At 41.2% G+C, this 21,909-nt stretch overlaps 3 protein-coding genes across 5 annotated transcripts; 2 read left to right on the top strand and 1 right to left on the bottom strand.

The window, feature by feature from the left end:
• Positions 1-1,167: 1,167 nt before the first annotated feature.
• Positions 1,168-11,432, bottom strand: terb1 (telomere repeat binding bouquet formation protein 1; the record flags this gene model as incomplete). Its single annotated transcript, XM_080027669.1, has 18 exons — positions 1,168-1,194; positions 1,291-1,446; positions 2,699-2,820; positions 6,249-6,329; positions 6,921-7,160; positions 7,773-7,843; positions 7,936-8,309; positions 8,425-8,567; positions 8,901-9,026; positions 9,193-9,324; positions 9,441-9,593; positions 9,711-9,839; positions 10,015-10,133; positions 10,275-10,335; positions 10,519-10,650; positions 10,853-10,984; positions 11,144-11,254; positions 11,396-11,432. The coding sequence occupies 18 exons, from the start codon at positions 11,430-11,432 to the stop codon at positions 1,168-1,170; spliced, it is 2,346 nt and encodes a 781-aa protein (XP_079883795.1).
• Positions 11,433-11,923: 491 nt separating this feature from the next.
• pdp2 (putative pyruvate dehydrogenase phosphatase isoenzyme 2) lies at positions 11,924-16,334 on the top strand. Of its 3 annotated transcripts, none has more exons than XM_080028386.1 (9): positions 11,924-11,986; positions 12,406-12,535; positions 12,636-12,818; positions 12,997-13,116; positions 13,212-13,498; positions 13,629-13,734; positions 13,820-14,056; positions 14,165-14,464; positions 14,609-16,334. In XM_080028386.1, exons 2-9 carry the CDS (start codon positions 12,461-12,463, stop codon positions 14,882-14,884), a joined length of 1,584 nt encoding a protein of 527 aa, XP_079884512.1. In that variant the 5' UTR covers positions 11,924-11,986; positions 12,406-12,460; the 3' UTR covers positions 14,885-16,334. The 3 variants fall into 3 exon arrangements, with proteins under 3 accessions (XP_079884512.1, XP_079884514.1, XP_079884513.1); XM_080028388.1 differs by having other exon boundaries at positions 11,949-11,986; positions 12,445-12,535; XM_080028387.1 differs by having other exon boundaries at positions 11,950-12,535.
• A 586-nt stretch (positions 16,335-16,920) lies between these two features.
• On the top strand, positions 16,921-21,871 carry LOC307250549 (B-cadherin; the record flags this gene model as incomplete). Its single annotated transcript, XM_080027668.1, has 15 exons — positions 16,921-16,971; positions 17,242-17,346; positions 17,433-17,585; positions 17,701-17,856; positions 17,977-18,118; positions 18,434-18,606; positions 18,691-18,819; positions 18,909-19,094; positions 19,202-19,446; positions 19,567-19,709; positions 19,819-20,043; positions 20,173-20,397; positions 20,499-20,629; positions 21,134-21,277; positions 21,617-21,871. The coding sequence occupies 15 exons, from the start codon at positions 16,921-16,923 to the stop codon at positions 21,869-21,871; spliced, it is 2,463 nt and encodes an 820-aa protein (XP_079883794.1).
• Between the last annotated feature and the right edge of the window lie 38 nt (positions 21,872-21,909).

The raw sequence follows: 21,909 nt of genomic DNA, 5'->3' as shown, positions 1-21,909 counted from the left end.
CATCACTAATTCATAATCATATTACGTCCCACTCCCAATACATATTTTGTCTTGTCCAGCCACACCTATACCCTTAATGATCTACGCCTAAGGGCATGGTAAACGTCCCATGGTTTTGGCAAATCACTGAGTCCCTGTAGAGTGGGAGAGGCACTCTTTAGACGGTGATCTCAGTCAGTTAGCCTTCAGAGTTAGCAGAGTGAGCTGCTTCTCTATGCACACCAAGAATAGATAAACAGCATGATTTGCCCTATTTGTGATTCCTGTCATACCAGAGGCTTTCAGCTCAATAAACAAAAGTGCTGGACTTGAGTCCTCCCCTCTCCTTGGTCATTTCCTGTCTTGCTATGGACCGTGATGGCCACAGAACAACAGAACTTTGTTTTTGCTTCTGTTTCACTGTATGTTAAGGAGGTAACACACTTCAAATCACATCCCAAATAGTCCCAATTTCAACTGGACAAGATTTTCTGACACTCTGATGTTTTGAACAAAACAAACTTTATTAGTTCCACTTTTATCCAAACTGGTAAATAGGAAAACTGACCTGACCTAATAAAAATCTTATAACACAATAGGTATAAATGATTGCCAGTTTGTTTAGGGCTGGGCCTTTTTACTGTCACAACACATTAACACATTGCTTGCTTTGTGATCAAATCTGGCAGACATACATGTTTCAACACAGTAGTGGTGATTCATCAATAGGTGGTGCTACAACAAAACAAGGGCTCTAACCTGGCCTTTATCAAACAATATACAGTACATACAATTAATTCGAAGTTTGATCAAATCACTACTCACTCTTACAAACAACACCAATGGTGCTTCATTAAGTCCCAAACGACCCTTTGTAATATGAAAATATATGCAGTTAAGAGTCTACTGCTACATTTCTAATTTAATTAATTCTTAGTTTAGTTTCTTTAGTCGTTTTGTTTAAGGTTTTAATAATTACCATAAAGAAACATCTTTCAAAGCGCTAAAAACTGCTTCAAAAACTAAATAAATAGAGTGCATGTAATGATTGTCTGAAGTATGTACATGAAGGATGTTTTCCAATCACTACAGTGTGATGAACCAGAGTGAAGGTCTTTCAGTTAACTCTTACTTGTTATTTACAGAGGGCCATCATTAATGGGAAGCCCAAGGAGGTCAGGACCAGGATTATGCAGCATTCTGGGCTTTCCTTTTCTGAAGGCAAAAAAAAAAAAAAAAAACGGGCAGTTAATCTAAATGTGGTTTGACAGCTACTGTATTATGGATATAAAGGAAATATTAGCTTGTTACCATTATCCGCCTGTATTTCTTGGACAGGTCAACATTGGTGCGTCCAGGTTGGAAGGGGTATGACCACAAAATGGAGTTCCAGGAGAAGCCGTAAATCTTCACTCCGCGCAGTAGGTAACGCACCTCCTCAAGGCTAAAATCTTTCCTCTTACCCTTCTAAGAATAATAAGACAGGCAGAAGAGACAACACTTTGAGGAAAAATTCAACTGTCTGTTAGATGGATGCACACAGTACTTGACTGCTTTTAGAACAATACCTAAATGAGTGCCTCTCATGTTACGTTGATCCTTTCACATGCTATATCTGATTGCCACACAATTTCAAAGGATTTTGAAATGTTAATGCCTTCTTCACTCGAGCAGGACTATTAGTTACTATAGCTAATCAAAAAGATGAAAGGGCAGAAAATGTGTTTGCAAAACATGTTTCTTTCCCATTAGTTATTCCCCTTTAAAGTACTCTGCCCAAGATGCCGGTGTGACTTACGTTATCAGACCATGCTTGTGCTTTTGCAAATTCCAGCCCATTAACCATAGATGAATTACTCAAAGACTTTTTATCATGTAGCATATCATATCATCGCATATACAGTTTGAAACTGATTTCAGGAATGAGTTTCAATTCATTTCTGAAATTAAGCCATACAAATCCATTTGTTGAGACTTGACATTTGATGTATATCCATTTCTATATGTGTCAAATTTACACTATCATTGCTTGGTACTGCAGTTGAAATGGACTGAAGCCCCAGCAAGTGTGTTCAAGGACAATCACATCTGTGTTTTATTAGACTGCTGGTGACTCTTAACTTTCTATAAAGCAAGAAAACTAACAAAATGCAAATCATCATTTCAGTTAAAAAAATAAAAATAAACAAATGCAGCCAGTTCATACTTCACTGAAATTAAGTGAAACCTTTGCCTGCCTAAAAAGTAAGTTTGTCTGATTACTGTGAGTAAACTATAGACACTTTATGGTTAATTGGATACAACTTGCATTTAACAAATACCTTTTCAAAACCACAATACTCATTAAACATCAGTGTTTAACAGTAGATGTGTACCTTAGGTAATGGATACACTTTTAGTAGCTTGAGGAGACACTGTGGGCATTTCCTATTGTACGACATAACAATTAAGCATCCCTATAAATGAATGGCATGTATTGCTTAAAATTATTTTCTGATTTGGTCAAATACAAATAACTTATGACTTGGACTAGATTTCACTTTAAATCAGTTTTACCTCTCAGTATTATTGTTGGCAGTGTGCATGCGATGATAAGAGGAAGCTGTGTCAGAGCTAAATGATTCTCAGGGATTAGGCAAGCTGAAACTGGTTCTACATGGGAACATTTCACCACTTCAATGCACTCTGCAACATACAATGCATAGTAATAAACTCTTACAGTGAAACAGTGATCTGTGCTAGTCTTCGGCTCATCATCGAGAGCATGATGTCCACTATTATTCCCTCCTCCTCTTCTCTCTGTATACATAAAACAGTTTGCTTTTTGGTGGTTGAAGAACACTGAGACACCAGGTTTTCACAACTCATTATGTTACTCAACAGCACATCAGTTGGCTCAAGATTTGATATACAGAGAGTCAGTTACTCTATTTTCCTCTTTCCCTACTTCTCAATAAAGTGAGAATGAATCAGCAGTTGTAGCTGACACATCTGTCTTACATACAACAATAATGGAGGAGACGAATGACGATTAGGAAGGGTAGGCAAGAGAATAGAAGAAAAGGGGCAAAATGAAGACCAAAAATTTAAAAGAAAAAGGAAGGAAGGCGAGAAGGTCGGGAAAAAAACAGCCGAACTATACAGAGCAAGAATGAAAATGTGCGCCGAGCAGTGGAATAACAAACTATTTAAACGGAGCATTGGAAAATGTGTTTAGCTGACAGTAAATCTCAGCTTGACAGCACAGTAAGACCGCACTCCACAACAGTGCCTCTGCGTCAAGCAAGTATTAGGCCACAGAAAGTCTTACCGAGAGTGTGTAGATAGGAAAAAGTTGGAAAGCAGGAGGGGAAAAAAATATATAACCTTATAACATACTGTATATTCATATGTACATACATGAATGAAATGCAAGTACTGAACATGCAGAGATCATAATGTGAAACAGACTACAATGCCTCTATTTTCAGTGCCATGTCACTGGCGTAACACAAAGCATCAGAACACACCCTTTCAATCTCCCTCTTACACACACTACACCCACACACGCACAGTGTTATACAGAGTGTGAACCAGCTCCAGCTTGAACACTGTGAGAACACTGGCTGCAGTTCAACATTCCGTCTGCTCTTTGGTTTGTCTGCTGCCAATAACACACTGCAGAGGACAGCTCCCACCACAGGCTCTCAATCATAACATTCACACACACTTAAAAGCAATCTACTGTAAACAGCCAGATCTGATTGCACATATTTACCTTCAGGACGATGAGACCATTTCAAGGGAGTCAAGCCTGGACCTGAGCAGAGGAGGGATAAGATAAATGCTGTTAAAATGTGACCAAATGTAAAAGGACAACAGTGACTGATATATTGATAAATACATACCTGTCTTTTTACAGGAGACAAATATCTCCCTCTTAGCTCCTCTGTTCAGTGGAGTCAAAGAAATGCCTATGATGCGTGGAAGAAGAAGAGCATGTATGTTAGTTCAGTAGCATACTTCTAATTATATCAAGGAACAACCTGTAAGTATTCAAATTATTTGAAAAGCTTGTAAATAACACTTTTTGTGACTTGCTTTATGCTCTCATGTGTTATGTCTCAACTTTGTTACTGAGTTCTAGTTTATTATAATGACCTGGCTTGCATGGTTAAAGGCAGACTACCATTTTAAAGAAATATAAATCATAGAGTCACACAAAAATATTCCCTCTCAATGATCACTTCTGCCCCACCAGAATATGAGGTGGTGTGTTTATCTGCACAGTCCTCCTCTCTCTGGCTGTATTTGATCAGCATTTGTTGGTATTGTTTTGTAAACAGAAGACTCAGGTCTAAGCTCCACCCAAGCTCCTCCCTGCTACTTCGCTGGGCCCAGAGCACAGAGCAGAAGCCCCTCCACTTCCTTCACTGGGGTTAGCTTTGGTTAGCTCAGTGGCTAACACACTGATATGAACTGTATGTCTAATTGCCAATAACCAATTGGGGGGGAGAGCTGCTGTGGGACTGTGTGCAGCTCCGTGGCAGCGACCAGGGGCCTGTTTCAGGTAGCTGGTTTTGAGGCAACCCAGAGTTTGTTCGCTCTGAGTTGGTGGAAACTCTGGGTTTTCCGTTTCAGGTAGCAGGTTCAGCGCAACCGAGAGTCAGTTACTGCGGCAACATACGCCGTGGGTCTAACCTGCTGGATAGGTGGTTAGACCTACCCGAGTTTGTTTTCACTTTACGCTGCAGCTCCGACTGAAGAAAGAGTGTCACTGTTACATGCGTCCCTGTACAGTTTGAAGCAAAATCACTCTATAGAAATCTCCATCGGGATGTTTTTATCATTTCCTGATGATTTTACGTTTGACCGATCATTTATCTGATCAGTAGCCTTGTTCTCAGCCCTCGGTCCGTTCATATAGGCGGCCACCTTACACATCGTGACATGCTCTACATTCAGATTAATAAACCTATTTGTAGCCTATTGTATGTTTTTTAACGTCTGTGCCACTGAACAGATTTATGTCAGGTGGATTCATGTAACGCTGCGGCTGCACGCGATCGTTGTAGTTCACTTGTGCGATCCTAAAGTCACAGACGAGCCTCGTTAAATAGCCTAATATGAATATAAAAATGATATAATAATTTAAACTGTGATCACTTGAGGAAAATGGATCTGGTAATAAATCAATCAGGCTCTTCAATGGAAACTGTCACCTAATGTGTCTTGACGTTAATGTATTTCACTCCCCATTTAAAAGAAGCGACGTCTGTTCTGTTTACTGCACAGTAGGCTATTAGGCTATAGCTTGCCAACATATTATACAGCAAATATAAAACACTGTCAGCAATGCTGTGCCGCGCCAGCTTTATTACTTTACAGCTGATATGCGTAACTTTTTAAAATAGACTGGCTTCTCATACGGAAGCGAAATGATTATCTTGACAAAAAATGTTTGCTCTGTTTTTTTTCTGAATTGCCGAGGAGATTAGATCAGAGTTATGAGACAATATCCCGTTAATTCTTCTCCATAGGCTACCATAAGCTCATTCGTTAATATTTCTAACTCTAGTGGGAGGAGCGGAGATTTCTTTTTTTCTTTTTTGAGAAGTGGAGAAGTGGGAGGATCAATCATTTGTTTCTTCTGTTTCCATGGTGAATCATGTTATCAGCGATCCATTGACGATGGCTTTTATGCACACGCTCCACCCAGAGTGAACACGCTCAGAGTTGATAAACCCAACGCTGATCCACTGTTCTGAAACCGAAAACCCAGAGTTGCTTATCAACCCTGCGCTCTGAGTTGACCAACTCAGAGCGCAGGGTTAAACCCATAGTATGTAAAACCAGCTACCTGAAACAGGCCCCTGAGTGCCTTCACAATGTTATTGGTAGAGATTTCAACACTCTCCATGTGCACTGTTCAATTGACGCCTAGAAACGTTGCGATGCAACAAAAAAAACAAAAACAAAGCAAATACAGCCTGTGTGGGGGAGGGGCAGGACTGCAGGTAAACACACCACCACACATTCTATTGAGGCAGAAGTGATGATTAAATCGGATTACTTTCGTAAGACTATAATTTCATTTTTAATGCAAATGTTGCATAGTCAACCTTTAAGAAGACATAGTTTGCCTTTTTTGTGCAAAATGCTTGTGTATTTGTGTCTTCTTAATTTTCCCATTGTATCTCAAATTGTTGATTTATAATATGTGTGGATAGATAGGCTAATTATTTGTTTTAAAGAGCTATATTAAAATCAAGTTCCTGCATCACTCTTACCATTGTGCTTCTTCCAGTAGTGTCCTGGCAGGGAGCTCTTGCCTTTGCCTGCTCCTTTACGTAAGGGGGTCAGGCGGACATCTGTTACAGTGGAGTAGAAATCAGACATGCTCATGTAATAGTAAAAGACAGAAATGTCCGTTTCATATGAAAATATGAAAGACTCAGTTATAAAGTAATGGTTAAACAACAGCAACGAGGATGAAGCATGTTTACTGTCTGAAAGGTTCTCTCCTACATTTCAATCAACTAAGAATTTCTATGTGGGAAAACTACAGAAATGAACTACAGGAAGTAGATTGTTTTCCTCTTCCCATAACTCAAAGCATAGCTGGCTACGGGAGCTCTTTTGATTCAAAAATACTTTGTGCTTTCTGCAGGTTGTTGGGTCGTGTCGAGTTTGCTCACGTTCTCACCACACAGACCGCAGCAGTTTGTTTAGAAACGTACAGAGACCCCCCCATTAACAAGGCGGGTCCGCTTTTGGTGCGCAACCGAGTGCAATTGCTATGTAATGCGCAAACGAATCGCAGCAAAGTTGTAAAGGAACCCGAGGTTGGTTTTAATGGAACCAAACAAGGCAGGTGTGAAAGTGCCCTCAGATTGCAAGACTGGAACTACACCATTTAAGGAGATGGACCACGTGCAAATGTAAATGTTGAAGCATCTTACCGCTAGAGTTTTCCCAGCTTCTCTGTTTCTCTGCTACTGAAACTCTCTCAGAGTCTTGAGGCTCGGTCTTCTTCACAGTTCTGTCTTGGTACTCTCTCCTGAACAGCAGGTCACAGTGATGAGTCCTGAAGCGCTCTGTGGCCTCCTGGAGAACCTTGTGCATGTCACAGCTGTGCTGACAGGAGCTTTGGAGATATGCAAAAGTGCGACTGGTCACCTCCTCAAAAGGCAACACACAACCTAAAGGAAGGAAATAACAGGGATGCAAAGAATCAATTATTGAAAAAAATCAAGTACCAGCTTTGAAATATTCTAACTGATCTGAATCTGTTGAATTTAAAAAGGGTAAAAATACAATGATGACGTTTTGAGTGGCCCTATTACACAGACCCAACCTTCACAAGTGAGCATGCATATGTTAATACATGATTGGTCACCTCAAAAAATGAATAAAATAAGTCATATAGATTATCTGGACCCAAACTATCCTCACAGTTGACATATTCGAAAACAGCTTACTAAAAATATCTTATTTTTCACAATAAGGTAAGAAAAAGATTCTACTACAATAACAAAAAAAAGTGTCAACAACCATTTGATAATACGACATTGAAGGTATTTCCCTGATTGGGCAGAATTGTGTTCTACCTGAACACCGGATATGAGAGGGTGCTAGTTCCTCGACTGGACTCTTCCCCACTTTACTCATCTCCTCTACCTGTGACACTTTAACACCAACACATATCAATTCAAACTTCTCATCTATTGTAAATATTTCAAGCAAAAACATATTTCTTTAAGCAGAAAATTTTCTATGAGAGTGTGTTAAAGGCATGAAGCTGGGACTCTTACCTTCTTCGTCAGAATACTTAATTTCTGTTGGTACACTATGCCTCACTGGTGCAGGGGGCTTAAAAAAATGCCTAAAAGAAGAAACATACAAAAACAGAAGAAGAAATTAATTAAGAAAGCCGTCATTTCATTTCAGTGATCAAAACTGAGGAACTCTACTGACTTGTCTGCTTTTTGAGGCTCACTGGCTTCCTCTAGTGACTGCAAATGGAATGACATCAGTTCTCCAGTTCCCTTGCACACCCTTCCACGCCATTCATCCACTCCTCCACTGGTTCTATCTTTCTCTTCCTGCATACTTAAATTGGAACTCCTGTTCTTCAACTCACTGTCATTCTTCATCAGGTTTCTGACAATTTGAGGTTTAATGTCATTCTGAACCCCAGCTTCTCTATGCTTAATGGCGCTGTGTACTGCAGGGATGCTTTGGGTTCTCTCCTTATGTTTCGGAGCTAGAGGTAACGATGGGAGAACAGATGGTTGGCCGAGCCCTTCAGTTGAAGTTGATAGGTATGTGTCCTCCTGCTCATCCTCACCCTCCAAAAGATAAACAGAAGCACACATCATGAGTCACTACACGACATGCTGATCATAATGTGTGTGTGTGTGTATGTGTGGGTACATGTGTGTGTTAATGTACAGTATGGCTGACCTTTTCCTGTTTCTTCTCCAGCAGGTCGATCCTGCGCAGCAACTCTCTGGCTGAGCTCCTGAACCCTTCCATGTTTGAAAGCGGCTCCACGTTTTCACCCTTCCCCTGTCTTGCTATCAGACCAGGGAGTCCCAAGGACATAGCTTCACAGACAAGACAAAGCCATTACGAGAGTTTCATTCATATTCTACATCTAAACACAAGTTTTATTCAACACTTACTGTTTTTATATACCTGATCTCAAATTCACTATGCAAAATGTCAAATAAAATCATTGAACTAATTTAAGCATTTTAAAAATGTTAAAATTAAATGAAGGGAATGCGAACACTGTTGTGAAAAACACATTCCAAACAGAAAGTGTTAATAATGAAAATATTATGAATGGGATTTTTAATTTTACAGCCTTCAAAAGAGTGCATCTTAAATGATAACGAAGTTTATTGTGAAATGCATAACAGAGTGCTTTGACTTACTGGCCTGTTTGCAGGTCTGCAATATGAATGTAGCAGCCTTCCTAACTTCCTCACTTGTATCCTCTGTGAGTAGGGTAATGATCAGGGGCAAGCCTCCACACTGCACCAACTGGGACTGGTGCTCCTCTACAGACCGGAAGAGAATGGAGTTGTAAAGGTTACATAAATACTCAAGTTGTACTCACAAGGTAAGAAAGACATCTGAATACTGTAGCGCTGGGTAGTGTTTGAAGTTTAATGTTGAAACACACTCCAGAACCAGTATAAACAGCATACTACTGTGCATTCATACCAGAGGCCTCGGTGCAGTGGCCCAGGCTGAGTAGAACAGAGAGCCTGTCCTCAGGGTCCAGGTGTGGGCTGGCCAGCAGGGAGAAGAGGTGGGAAACCACGTAATACTGAGCCAGACCTGAAGCCAGAGAAGCTGCAAAGAAGAGAATGGAATGGATAGTGAGAAGGAGAACGAGAAGGGGGACACTGTGGTTGTTGAAGGGAAGTTTTGCGGTGTATGTATTTGTGATTCAGAGTGATCATACGTACAGGTATCTGTGATGCAAGCTGACAGGGTCTTGGATATAGTGACAGAAAGCTGGCAAGACAACACGCTTGTATCTGCTGCAGGTGCTAGACGAACCAGTGCAAGAGTGAGAGTGTCCAGCCCCCCTGAGGCAGAGAAACTCTCCTGAACACGGGCTGCAAAAACAATAAAGTGATGCATTTTAAGTGAAGATTTTAGTGTCGAGTTAAGTCTTAAATAATCACTTAAAAAAACACAGGTTAAGCACAAGCATTTCTGCCTCTTTCACTTACAGTTGTTGGAAACCGTCATTGCTATAAAGGAGCATATGGGTTGAAAAATCTCAGTGCGTGGCAGAGTTATCTGCTGAAGCATGATTTTTATTATGGGAAAGGCTGCCACGCAAATACGCTGACCCTCCTCTGGAAGACAAAAGGAAGACACAAATTGAGCAAAAGCTTTGCTCTTAACTCCAGATATGGCGTTAATGCAGCATCCCATTGTTTGTCTTGAAAGTAGTTGCCTGAATGGTATGGGCAACTATGTTAAAAAATATATACTGCTCAGAAGAAGGCACAAATACAGGGATGCCATTACCATGCTGAGGGTTGTTAACACATCCACAGAGAGCACTAGACACAGATGTCCAAAGCTGGTAGGTTTGAGTAGCATTAGCTGCCCTTAAATTAGCCTCTGCGGAGAGGGGAAAGCTGGTCCTGTAAAAATGCACAATATTAAACTTTTATGTGTGCTTATATAAGTTGGGTTGAAAAAAAATGTTATACCTACGTATGTAAACTTGGTTATACTGACATTTGACTACATGATTTTACAGATGATTTAGCATTGCCACGTACCTGAAGAGGTCCAATAGAATATCCAGGCAGCCAGTTTTCTGGGCTAAAGTCTGTCCTAATTCTGCAGTAGCACACAGATAGTGTCCCACAAAGGTTATCATCAGACTCTCAGAATCTTCAAATATCAAATGTTATTCTTTCCACTGCTACATCTTGTCCCACACAAATCATTTATCTAAAGTGACAATTACACATAATGAATCAGTGTATTGTATAGTATATCATCAAAGAGAATTGATCTTACTGTTGTTGGCTACCAACACGGACAGCAAATAGACAGACACCCTCTTCTGTGTCAGTGGGATGTCTTCTTTCACCAACCAACGAGCGATGTCTGCAAATGTCTCCTTTCTGCACAGGGAATTCTTGCAATACACTAGCAGAAGGAAATAAGCAGTGCAGTATGAATATGTGGAATTTAGACGTTTTCAATTTCACAAGTTGACAAGGACTATTCAAATGGATCAATAATTTTGGTCCCGGTATGGCTCTGCTGGCCACTATTTCTTGGACTACATCCTTAGAAGGATTTGCTCCTGAATTGGGATAGAGCAAATATCACACACAATAATGCCTACCATTGGCCTCTGCCAGCGTGCCAAGCGTAAAGAGTGCAGTCTCCTTAACATCTGAATGGACAATACTGGATTTGGAGAGGTTATACACAAATGCCACACCTCCCATTTCTCGCAGCAGGTCCACATTATCCTCTGAAAAAGTGAAACAGACAGTGGAAAGGTATCATATCAAAGTGCCAGGCTGAATACTGAAATGTATTTAGTGACTTCAGTCATTGTTTAACTTTTGTGTGTGTGTGTGTGTGTGTGTGTGTGTGTGTGTGTGTGTGTGTGTGTGTGATAGTTAATTACCTCTGTTTTCACATATGGAGTAAATGGCGAGAAGAGCTTGTTTCTGCGATTCAGGACATTTCATCTGAAACTTCAGACACTCAAGCAGCAAACTGAGATCTGTCCGTATGGCTGTAAGCAGAACCATGAAATCAATCACAAACTGAATGTTACTTAGTTAGAAGTTTGTAAACATATAATTTTACTTACTAATAGGCCTATTTAAAAAATAAATTGCACCTGTGGCATTAGTAGGCTAACAATGGCACTTACAATTACGGCTGTTGCTCCAATCCCCTGTCATATCCATTGCACTTCTGTATTGAATTGGTGGTTTAAGAACTAGGTAACCCGTTACCCAAATACGGATAACAAGAATTAGGCTACATATTTTATTCACATTTTTTTTTTACTAAATAAAAAAATACGGTATTTTTCCAGAACTTGCTAATATTAGCAGTAAACAACAATAAAAGCTCAACCAACTGAAGCTGTTCTGACAAAGTACAACTTTTCTTCGAACTAAGGTCAACTTTCTCCACGGGTGCGACTGAACTCTCACCAATAGCGGTTCTGGTCATTAGTTAACATTAACGTTAGCTAATGTAAGCTCTAGCGTAGCCTTTTGTTCCGCCCTAAGGACGGGAATCTTTAGTGATAACGGTGGAACGTCGGCACCTGGCGTTGCCATAGACACAGTATACCCTTTGCAATTAGACTACAAGTAAATGCGATACGAACAGTGAGAACTACAACAGTGCGTCAAATGTTCACGTCAGACGTCGTACGTTCTGTCTTGTGCGTGGCGAGATAGTGGGTGGCGACGCTGTGTTCATCGGACGACATTGATTCAATCAGGATTAAGTTTGTACCTTTTATTTACTATCTATGGTTTGTACGTATGTAATTTAATAATTGTTTATTCCATAACACTTGACATTTGCACTGTCCACATCAGTCTACGGCCCAACGTTTTGTTTAAGGTTATGTTTTGGTATGACTAACATCTTAAACGTAAGAAAAGCTAGGAAGCTAGCAAGCTAACTTTTAGTTTTTTTTTGGTTGTCAACGTACCTAGCTGCTAGCGCATTAGCTAATTGGAAACGCATTAACGAGTCAGATGCTGCATGGCATTGGTTTAACGTTATAGCAGCTTTCCGGCTAACTCACTGAACATGGCGCTTGCTAACTGTCTATGTTCGCTCCCTGACAGTCAAGTGTCTTCTCAAGAATTTAGCTGGTATCACTATACGCATATTCATTTACTCTTTCCTTTTACATAGACTTCAGGGTAAATAAATTGCACTACACCCTACCAACAGCGTCGGATTATTAGAGATGTCTGGACGTTTGTGTGCCAGCATCCTTCAAAGAGCGACAAGTTACACACTGTCGTCTACTGCCCAACTCCAGGTTTGAGTCCTGATTGACTTCCTGTCAAATTATTATATATCTATAGTCAGTTTTGCTTACGGTACATCACACTCTAATGTTGTCTTCATTCTCTTTTCAGCCTCGTCCAGTGTACCACTGTCACTTCTCATCTTGGTGTACCTCCAAGTCGGACCAGTTGTGTGTCAGGGGTGAGGAGTCAGGAACATTGCCTCAAATTAGGCGACACCTCTGCACTCGTCAGAATTTGGATTTTCAGCTTAACCAGGTCCAAATCAACAGTATTCTGCGATCCTATGAACAGGTAACGGATATCATAGTGCCTCTCTAAGGATGAGTAAATGAAAATGAAATAAAAAAAAAACACGGTAGGCAATAATTTTCCTTAGGTCGAGAAAAGATTTCTATTTAAATCAGATCTATCAGTATTACATGTAGAATAACTTTGCACTAATGAGTAACCCTTTGCATCTCTGTCTCAGACTGCCAGTGTGCCAGAGTTTGATGGCAGAGGACTCAATGCTGTGAGAAAGTTTGACAGCAACCAGCTGGCAGCTAACACACCTAATGAGGACCGTCGCAGTGCTGCCACCTGCTTGCAGGTATGCTTCCTTTCCTCTCTGACTGCACATCCATCTCCTTAGCTTTCGTCCCCCTTTTTGTAAAGTTTCATTCCATTCTTTCTATCCTTCTCCAGTCAAAGGGCATGCTCTTTGGAGTGTTCGATGGCCACGGGGGCTGGGCGTGTGCACAGGCTGTCAGTGAGCGGCTGCTGTACTACGTTGCGGTCGCAATGATGTCGAAGCAGAGCCTGGAGGAGCTGGAGAGGTGCATGGAGCACGGCAGACCCGTTCCTCCCATCCTGCAGTGGCACAAACACCATGCAGACTTTAACTATCGTGAATCGGCTTCACTCTACATCGAGCACCTCAGAGTCTTCTGGCAAGAACTACTGGACAGCGAGGAACATGACGAAGGCATGAGGTACGGAAGCCTTTATTTCCATAAACACATATATATATATATATATATATATCTACCTTGTAGACATATATACCTGTGTGTGTGAACGGTTTGCCTTTTGAATCTTTATAACACCTCCCTTTTCTTTTAGTCCACCTGAGGCTCTGGAAAGGGCTTTCAAACGGCTGGATGCTGACATCTCCTTGGAGGCTCAAGTACCTCTTTCCAACGACCTGATGAAAAGCACAGCCATCCAGGTAATAATATATACATGTTTTTTCTTTGCTGCTTGATTACTCAAGGTCACACAAACTTGACACACTGGTATCATTATCTGTCCAGGTTGCGTTTGCCGGTTGCACTGCTTGCGTGGCCCATGTTGGCATCGAGGGGATCCACGTGGCGAATGCCGGAGACTGTAGAGTAGTATTGGGTGTGCAGGAGGGCGACGGCTCATGGAGCGCTTTGCCCCTGTCGCGAGACCACAACGCACAGAACCAGGCTGAGATGGAGCGGATCAGGGCCCAGCACCCGCCCTCAGAGAGAGACACAGTGGTCACAGATGACAGACTGCTAGGGGTGAGAGTTTTTCATTGCATTACACAAGCAGGCCCTGTTAAATGAGGTGACTGCAAGAGTTAGAAAAGATATGTTCCCTTGGTCCTAAGCTTTTCCTCTCTCCGTTAGGTTCTCATGCCCCTGCGTGCGTTTGGTGACGTAAGATTCAAGTGGAGCCGTGAGTTGCAGCAGAGCATCTTGGCCAATTTAGACTCTGGAGTGGACTTGGACTCTCTCAACCTGTACCATTACACTCTAGCTAACTACCTGACTCCGCCGTATCTGGATGTGGCACCCGAGATGACCTATCACAAGCTGCGACCTCAGGATCGCTTCCTCATCATCGGCAGCGACGGCCTGTGGGATGAGCTGGGGAGCGAGGAGGCCGTACGACTCGTCGGAGAGCACCTGAGTGGGATTCACCTACAGGTTTGTGCAGTGAAACTGGTGTTGTTTTTCTTCTGATTTCAGAGCAAACCATTTTTAAACAAATCACTCAGGATTTTCTTGGGTTTTAATCCTGTAAACGTATCGTTTGAAATGGTTTTCTTACTGTCCTTTTCTTTTTCCCAGGCTCCAGTTTCATCATCTGAGAGGCAGCTGAAATTGGGTGAAATGCACGAGCTCTTGCTGAAGCGTCGGGACCGTGCCTCCCCTGCTTTAGACACCAACGCTGCCACACACCTCATCAGACATGCTCTGGGCACCGGGGAGTATGGAGAACTCTGCCAGGAGAGACTGGCCTCCATGCTCACTTTGCCAGAGGACCTGGCACGAATGTACAGGGACGATATCACAGCTACTGTGGTGTATCTGAACTCTGACCTGGCCAGACCTCACCACAGCTAACAGAAGGTTTCTTACAATGCTAGACAGAGATTTAAAAAATAATATTAAAAATATCCAATGTTCAGTTCTTTCTAGACAACATCCAACCTTTTCTCCAGGATGTCATTTTCTGAGTATTTTTGGTAGAAAATGACATCCTGTTACATAAATCGATTGTATAAGTATTTTTAAAACCGAAGGAAAGTTTTTAGTGCAATCCCTTTTTAAAAACCAATGGCTTTCCATAGACTAAACATATGTTGCATATTCATAATGGCAGCATCTATCCGGTCAAAAGGTTTTGGCTGCTCACTCTAATCATGAGGGACATGTTATATACATCATAGGGATGGGCACGAGTACTGTTTCTGCGACTCGGGTGATCGCTTGCATTCCTCGAGGATCAATCGATTCCTCGTTAAACTTTTTTCTATTTTTAGAACGCAGCGCATCTGTCTGCAGAATAACGGTGCATCGCAATAAAGCCAATAACCTGCGCTTAATGCTTCTTGTCAAACAGTCACAGTTACCATATGATTGTAAGGATTTATTTTCCACAAGTTTAAAACACATTTTCCTAACTGAAAGTAATTAAATAAGCGGGCCACAATTCAAACCGATCGAGTAGGTCTGCGGTGGAGAGAAAAAAAAGCATGGGCTGTAGTTGGCTAACAATCAAAATAGACACCATTTAAAATAAGAAGGGCAGCATATCATATATAATAAGTTTCCAAGTTTTCCAGCACTGCGTTCAGCTCCGCGGTGCTGTGGAGACCACACACTGGCTGCGCTGCACGGAGGTGGCAGTTATTTGCGGTTGCTGTTTGACACAACGCTTAGTTTATTTAACTTGGATCAAAATATTTAATTTTGTTAAACTATATTTTATTCGTTTTGTGCCGTTTTTTACACATGTATAACATTTTAAAATAGGGCCAACCTACAGGCTACAGACACAAAAAAAAGAAAAAAAAATCGATTTTCCTCATCCACCAATCGAGTTCATTTGAAACGAGGAGTACTCGAGTACTCGATTCCTCACGCCCATCCCTAATACATCAGTTGAGTCAAAGTGGAAATGTTTGGAGTAAATATAGGCTACATAATAAGGGTGACCCTCACTTTTTTCCCTTTCATTGCACAGTTTGCTTTAGACAATCCATCTGCATTTTTGTCTGTTTACTTTGCCTGTGTTTAAGCTGTGAATTAACTTTTTTTTATGTAAATGTACTGTCTTCAATGTCATTGTTAAATGTATTTAAATGAATTGCACTTGATGTAAGACACGCAGTCGCTTCATTTTAAAACTTTGAAATTTAGATTATTTTGTTTTGCTTGTTTAAAATCCCGATACATTTGGTTTAAACAGTGAAAGGAATGAAATACAAAGACCAACTTACATTTAGCAAAATGTAGAGTGTTTGATGTCCAAAGCTGTGTGGGAAACTGAGTTTTCAAAATAAAGAGTGTCATGGGAGGCAATCTGATCCTCAGTTGTTTTGTAAACATACACGTGCTTTCCTCAGAGAGAGTTAAACCCTAACGGTCATATTATTCCCCAAACTAAATCTAAAGGAGTGTTAATTTGAATGCAGGCTTTAAGTATACTGCATGTATTTAGCAATGTTCTCAATTAGAATTTATTAGATTAAAAATAAATTTAACAGAAATCACAATTTTTGAAAGGTGTTAGGTGGGAGCTACACTATAAACAGATGCCTGCATGCCGACAGTGCCTGAGGTCACCTCTATAGTCTCTTTGTTTTTCGCAGAGCTTTCACTGATAAAATCACACAACTAATCAAAATCATTAGAGGAAGTTAAAGCACAGTAAACACACGCTTATTGTAGCAATGGGCACTTAGAGGAACAACAAGGGATTCTACTGAGCTTGGATGATGAAACATTAACGCAGGATCCCTGAAGGTGAACATTTTCTCAATAAGGAGTGTTTGTAAATGCCACAAACTTGGAAGTCTAGCATTGGGGAAAAAGCAGCAGATCCAGTTCAGTGACGGTGGAGGAAAGACCTGACCGGTTTCTGAGGCAAATTAAAGATGTGGAACGGCAGAACTCTGAGGCTTCTCTTTGTCTTGTGTCAAACCCAGGTGAGTGTTACAAGTTGGAGTAGTAAAGTAATTTTCATATTTACTTTCCAGGTTTTGTGGTGACTCACCCAGTACCACGTGTAAATTACTTTTATGGTCAGGAAACTGCAAACTGTCAAATTTAGTCTTTGTTTTTTACTAGATATACTGTATGTTTGATCTTTGTTCTGTCTTCTCTGATATGAATATAAATAAAGCAAATAAAGCATAATCATCATTTAACTCAAATATGATGCGTGAATGTTTTCCTATAATGCTTTTGTTCCTCAGTGTTTGGCCTTTCTGGCTGCTGCAGATATTCAGCGATGCTTCAACAGAATAAACTGCTTGAAAAATGAAACCCCCAGAAGCAAAAATCTAGAAGCAAACTTGAAGGTAATTTTGTAATCTTAAACTTGGCTTATTGATAAGTTGTTGCAATTGTATGTCTGACATGACATGGCAAGTCCTTTTTCAAACAGAACACCTCTGACATGGTGGGCCTTCAGCAGCTCCTCCCCATTGAGTTTCACGTCTCCGGCAGTTTGAACAAACGGGTCAAGAGGGAGTGGGTCATTCCAGCTATTAACTTTCCAGAAAATGAAAGGGGTCTATATCCCAAGTTTATAGTGAAGGTAACTGCAGTAAAATGAGGCAAATAGAAGCCTATTGTTTCAAATGCATTTTCACTGCATCTATTGCTCCGACTAAAGCTGCCATGACTGAAATATTGGTGTTATTGTGCTTCAGCTCAAGTCAAGCCAAGAGGAAAAGGTGGCGATAAGCTACAAGATCACAGGAATGGGGGCTGACCAGCCACCCGAGGGTCTCTTTACTGTTGACCGGAGATCTGGTGTGCTGTATGTGACTCAGCCACTGGACAGGGAGAAGAAAGCCAAATACACAGTGAGTTAAAGTAAAACAGACAGTGAACATTTCACTTTGTACTGACATGACTATGTCTTTATCTTTATGCACAATTGCTGTTACTAGTAGCCTACCGCATATTTGTTTTGTGTGTTACAGCTGTGGGCCCATGCAATGATTGATCACATCCAGGCTGAGGAGCCCATGGAGCTCATTATCAACGTCATGGACCAGAATGACAATTCTCCACAATTCACTCAGAATCCTTTCCATGGCAGTGTAAGCGAAAGCGCTGACATTGGTAAGTGGAAGATATTCAGAAAAATGTAGTTCTTAAAATGTGAATTTCATGTCCAAATGGTAAGTGTTGTTGTATTGTAGTTTGAACTTCTTCCCACTAATTTTCAAACATGTAATCCCAATCATCAAGTATTTCTCATTAATGTATCTCCTTATGCGTTCTATTTAGTGTGATAGCATTACTTTCTGTATGACAATTTCTGTTTCCTTTTACATGTTCAAAATAAACATTTCAATCAATCAATCAATCAATCAATCAATCAATCAATCAATCAATCAATCAACCAACCAATCAATCAATGGTTTTCTTTGACAGATGACTCCGTCATAAAGGTAACAGCAGTGGATAAAGATGACCCACAGACATACAATGCTATAATCAGATATAGGATAAAGGCCCAGATGCCTCATTTTCCCCAAGAGGACATGTTTGCCATAAACCCTGTTAGTGGAATGATACGTTTGATGACAGAAGGACTGGACAGAGAGGTAATGCACTGAGAACATCACTCTTCTCTTCTTCAATACTTTCTCATTCCTCATTTCAATTGCAGCTGCCTTTCCCTGTGTTAGACTCACCCAGAGTACAGGCTGATCATTGAAGCTGCTGATATGGAGGGGGATGGGCTGACCACCACCTGCACTGTTATCATCAGTGTTACTGACATTAACGATAATGCTCCCGAATTCACCGTCATATCTGTGAGTTAAAATACTTCATATTGTCGACTGAATACATTCAATCCTTGACTGCATTTATTCTAGATGTTTTTGTTGTTGCTTTGTCACAGCTATCCACGTCAGTCCCCGAGAATGAGGTTGGAGTAGAGGTAGCAAGACTAAAAGTTACCGACAAGGACGAGTTAGGATCTTCGAATGCCAACACCAAATACTCAATAATCAAAAGCAACGAGGGGGGAGACTTCAACATCACCACAGGCTCAGAGAAAATGGAGGGGATCCTCAAAACAGCCAAGGTTTGGTAACTCAAACAGTTTTATTTATTTTTTATTTTTTATTTTTTTTATAAGTTTCTGATGTTTTTCTTTAACATCCTATCTCTGTGCTCTCCATCACTTCCTAGGGACTGGATTTTGAGAGCGTTCCTGTCTTCACTCTGCTGGTGGTGGTGACCAATGAGGCACAGTTTTCTGGACCTGTGTCCACCTCCACAGCTACTGTAACCGTAACTGTCGTGGACAAGAATGAGCCTCCAGTGTTCAGTCCAGCAGAGATCCACGTAAGCCTCTCAGAAGATGTGAGTATGGGCAGATCTGTGGCAGAAGCCAGGGCTAAGGACCCGGACACAGCCAGGAGACAGAGCGTTAGGTAATAATAGCTGTATGTATAGTAAATTACATGTGTCCACGGTATGTATGTAGTGTGTTTATATGCGTACACTATTATGTTTTAGTTATATGAGCAAGGTTGTCTCTTTTTTGCTGTCAGATATGAACTATACAATGACACTGCATGGTGGCTGAGTGTCGATAAAGACACGGGGTCGGTCAAAGTCAAAAGCAACATGGACAGGGAATCCCGCTATGTCAAAGACAGCACATACACAGTCCTAGTTTTGGCTTACGACAATGGTAAGTTAAAAACAAACAACGCTGTCACAGACATCTTTCACATTCACAAATCTTTATGCCTGACAAATTAATAACCTCACCTGGTCCATTTATTTTTTTCCCCTTCTAGATACTATCCCAGCAACAGGGACCGGTACTCTGGTTGTGAGTTTATTGGATGTGAATGACCATTGCCCTGTGATCAAGCAGAGGAAAGCCAGTCTATGTAATATCGATCCATTTCCTGCGATGCTTGATGTAGTGGACCTTGACGGACCGGGTCATTCTGGACCTTTCACTGTGGAGCTTCAAGGGGAGCACAGGATCAACTGGACTGTTAGCACCAATTCCACAAGTAAGTGACAAAATGTAGAAGGTGTTATTTAGATAACAGCACAACAATTATGTTATAACAAAGTTGAAACATTTTAATCACCTGAAAATATAATAGTGATTTAATTCTGCATCTTTCCTCCCTTTGCAGGCAACACAGCAGCCCTGGCCCCCAGACGAGAGTTGTCACCGGGGGACTATTATGTGCTGATGCGTGTCTATGATGTTGGATTGCTTTACCAAGACAGCATACTGGAAGTAGAAGTGTGCCAATGTCGAGGGGCTGTCACTACCTGCTTCATCGCGCGCGCTGCACCTAGTGTGGACTATCCTTCTCTCGCAACCACAGTTCTAGGAGCAATTTTTGTCCTTATGTGTATGTAGTGGCAGGTCTCTCTTTATGCACCCTTAAGTCCTGCATTTTGTTTTGGCTTACTTGTGGTATTCAGAATTTTTTTTCTTTCCTCTTGAGCACAGTGCTGCTCCTGCTGCTGCTGCTGTTGCTGAGAAGGAGACGGAGGTCGTACAAGGGCGTCCCTCTTCTGGAAGACGTACCGAGAGACACCGTGGTCTGTTACGATGAGGAGGGAGGAGGTGAAGAGGACAAGGTATAGGAGCAGAAGGGGTTTAATGCAGTTCTTATTCGAAGATATATGCTTTGTCAGATGGATGATAGTAATATTGTATCAGGTCTAAAAGTGATGGAATGGAACTAATGGTCTCACTTTCTTTGTTCATTGAACAAAAATAATGTTGCCCTGCGACAATTTAACCTGATGTGACCTAAGGGAAAAGAACACTTTTGTATAATAGACAAAAAGAACATGGTAAGTAAAGGTCACAGGGGCCTATAGGAATCACTCACACTGTAACAGTTTTGCCTTTAGGCTCAGACAATTGACTCAAAGGGAAATCCAGCAAAAGGGTAAAACACATCTACTAGGTCTACTTTCAGGCCGAAAGCTAACAATATCAGAGAAGAAGGCAGGTTTGGCAAACTGAGAGGCAGGGAAACAGACGAGACATGCTGTGGCTCTTGAGGCTGCTCTATATTTCAGTTTTATGTTTTTTTTTCAGTGGGGTATTAGATGCTCTGTTTCCTTCTTCTTTAGGAGTATGACCTGAGACATCTTCACAGAGGGCTGGATAACCGTCCTGAAGTCCTCTGCACTGACGTGTTTCCTACTGCCCAAAGCCGCCCCTGCTACGGCCTACAACTCAAAGAAAATGAGGAGATTGGCAAATACTTAGAGGATGTGAGTCAATACATTTTGTATATTACACCTAATATATGTTAACAATACAACTTTGGTATTTTTAGGCCTACGTCCAGGTTTTTCCTTAGCACTAGAATCAACAACTGAAACTGACACCAGTTTGTTAATGCTGCCATACTGAGAAATACAGAGAGAGTTTTGTGGAGCTGATAGGCTTAATCAACTTATTTGGCAATGGCTTGATCTAACCGACATTCATTTATATGAAAAAGTTAGGCACTATAGCTTTAAGGCTGCTAATATCTACAGCATGTATCAGTGCAATATATTATTGTATGGTTACCACAGTAATAGGTTTCCACTGTTTCCCCTGTATAGAACCTTCATGCAGCAGACAGCGACCCCACAGCTCCACCTTACGACTCTCTGCTGGTGTTTGACCATGAAGGTGTTGGCTCAGATGCAGGTTCGCTCAGTTCCATCGACTCCTCTGACTGTGACTCAGATCAGGACTTTCAGAGCCTGTCCCACTGGGGAGAAGGTTTCAGCAGCTTGGCCGGCCTGTACAATGGCAGGACAGAGGAGGATGATGATGACACGGAAACACTGCCAGGAAAAACAGAATGGGTCTGACATTATGCCCCCATGCTTTTATAGATCCTCCGAATGTG

Source organism: Ammodytes marinus (assembly GCF_949987685.1).
Source record: "Ammodytes marinus genome assembly, chromosome: 5".
Classification (NCBI taxonomy): Eukaryota; Metazoa; Chordata; class Actinopteri; order Uranoscopiformes; family Ammodytidae; genus Ammodytes; species Ammodytes marinus.
Note: the sequence above shows the minus strand (reverse complement) of the source record. Positions and strands in the feature narration are given on the sequence as shown.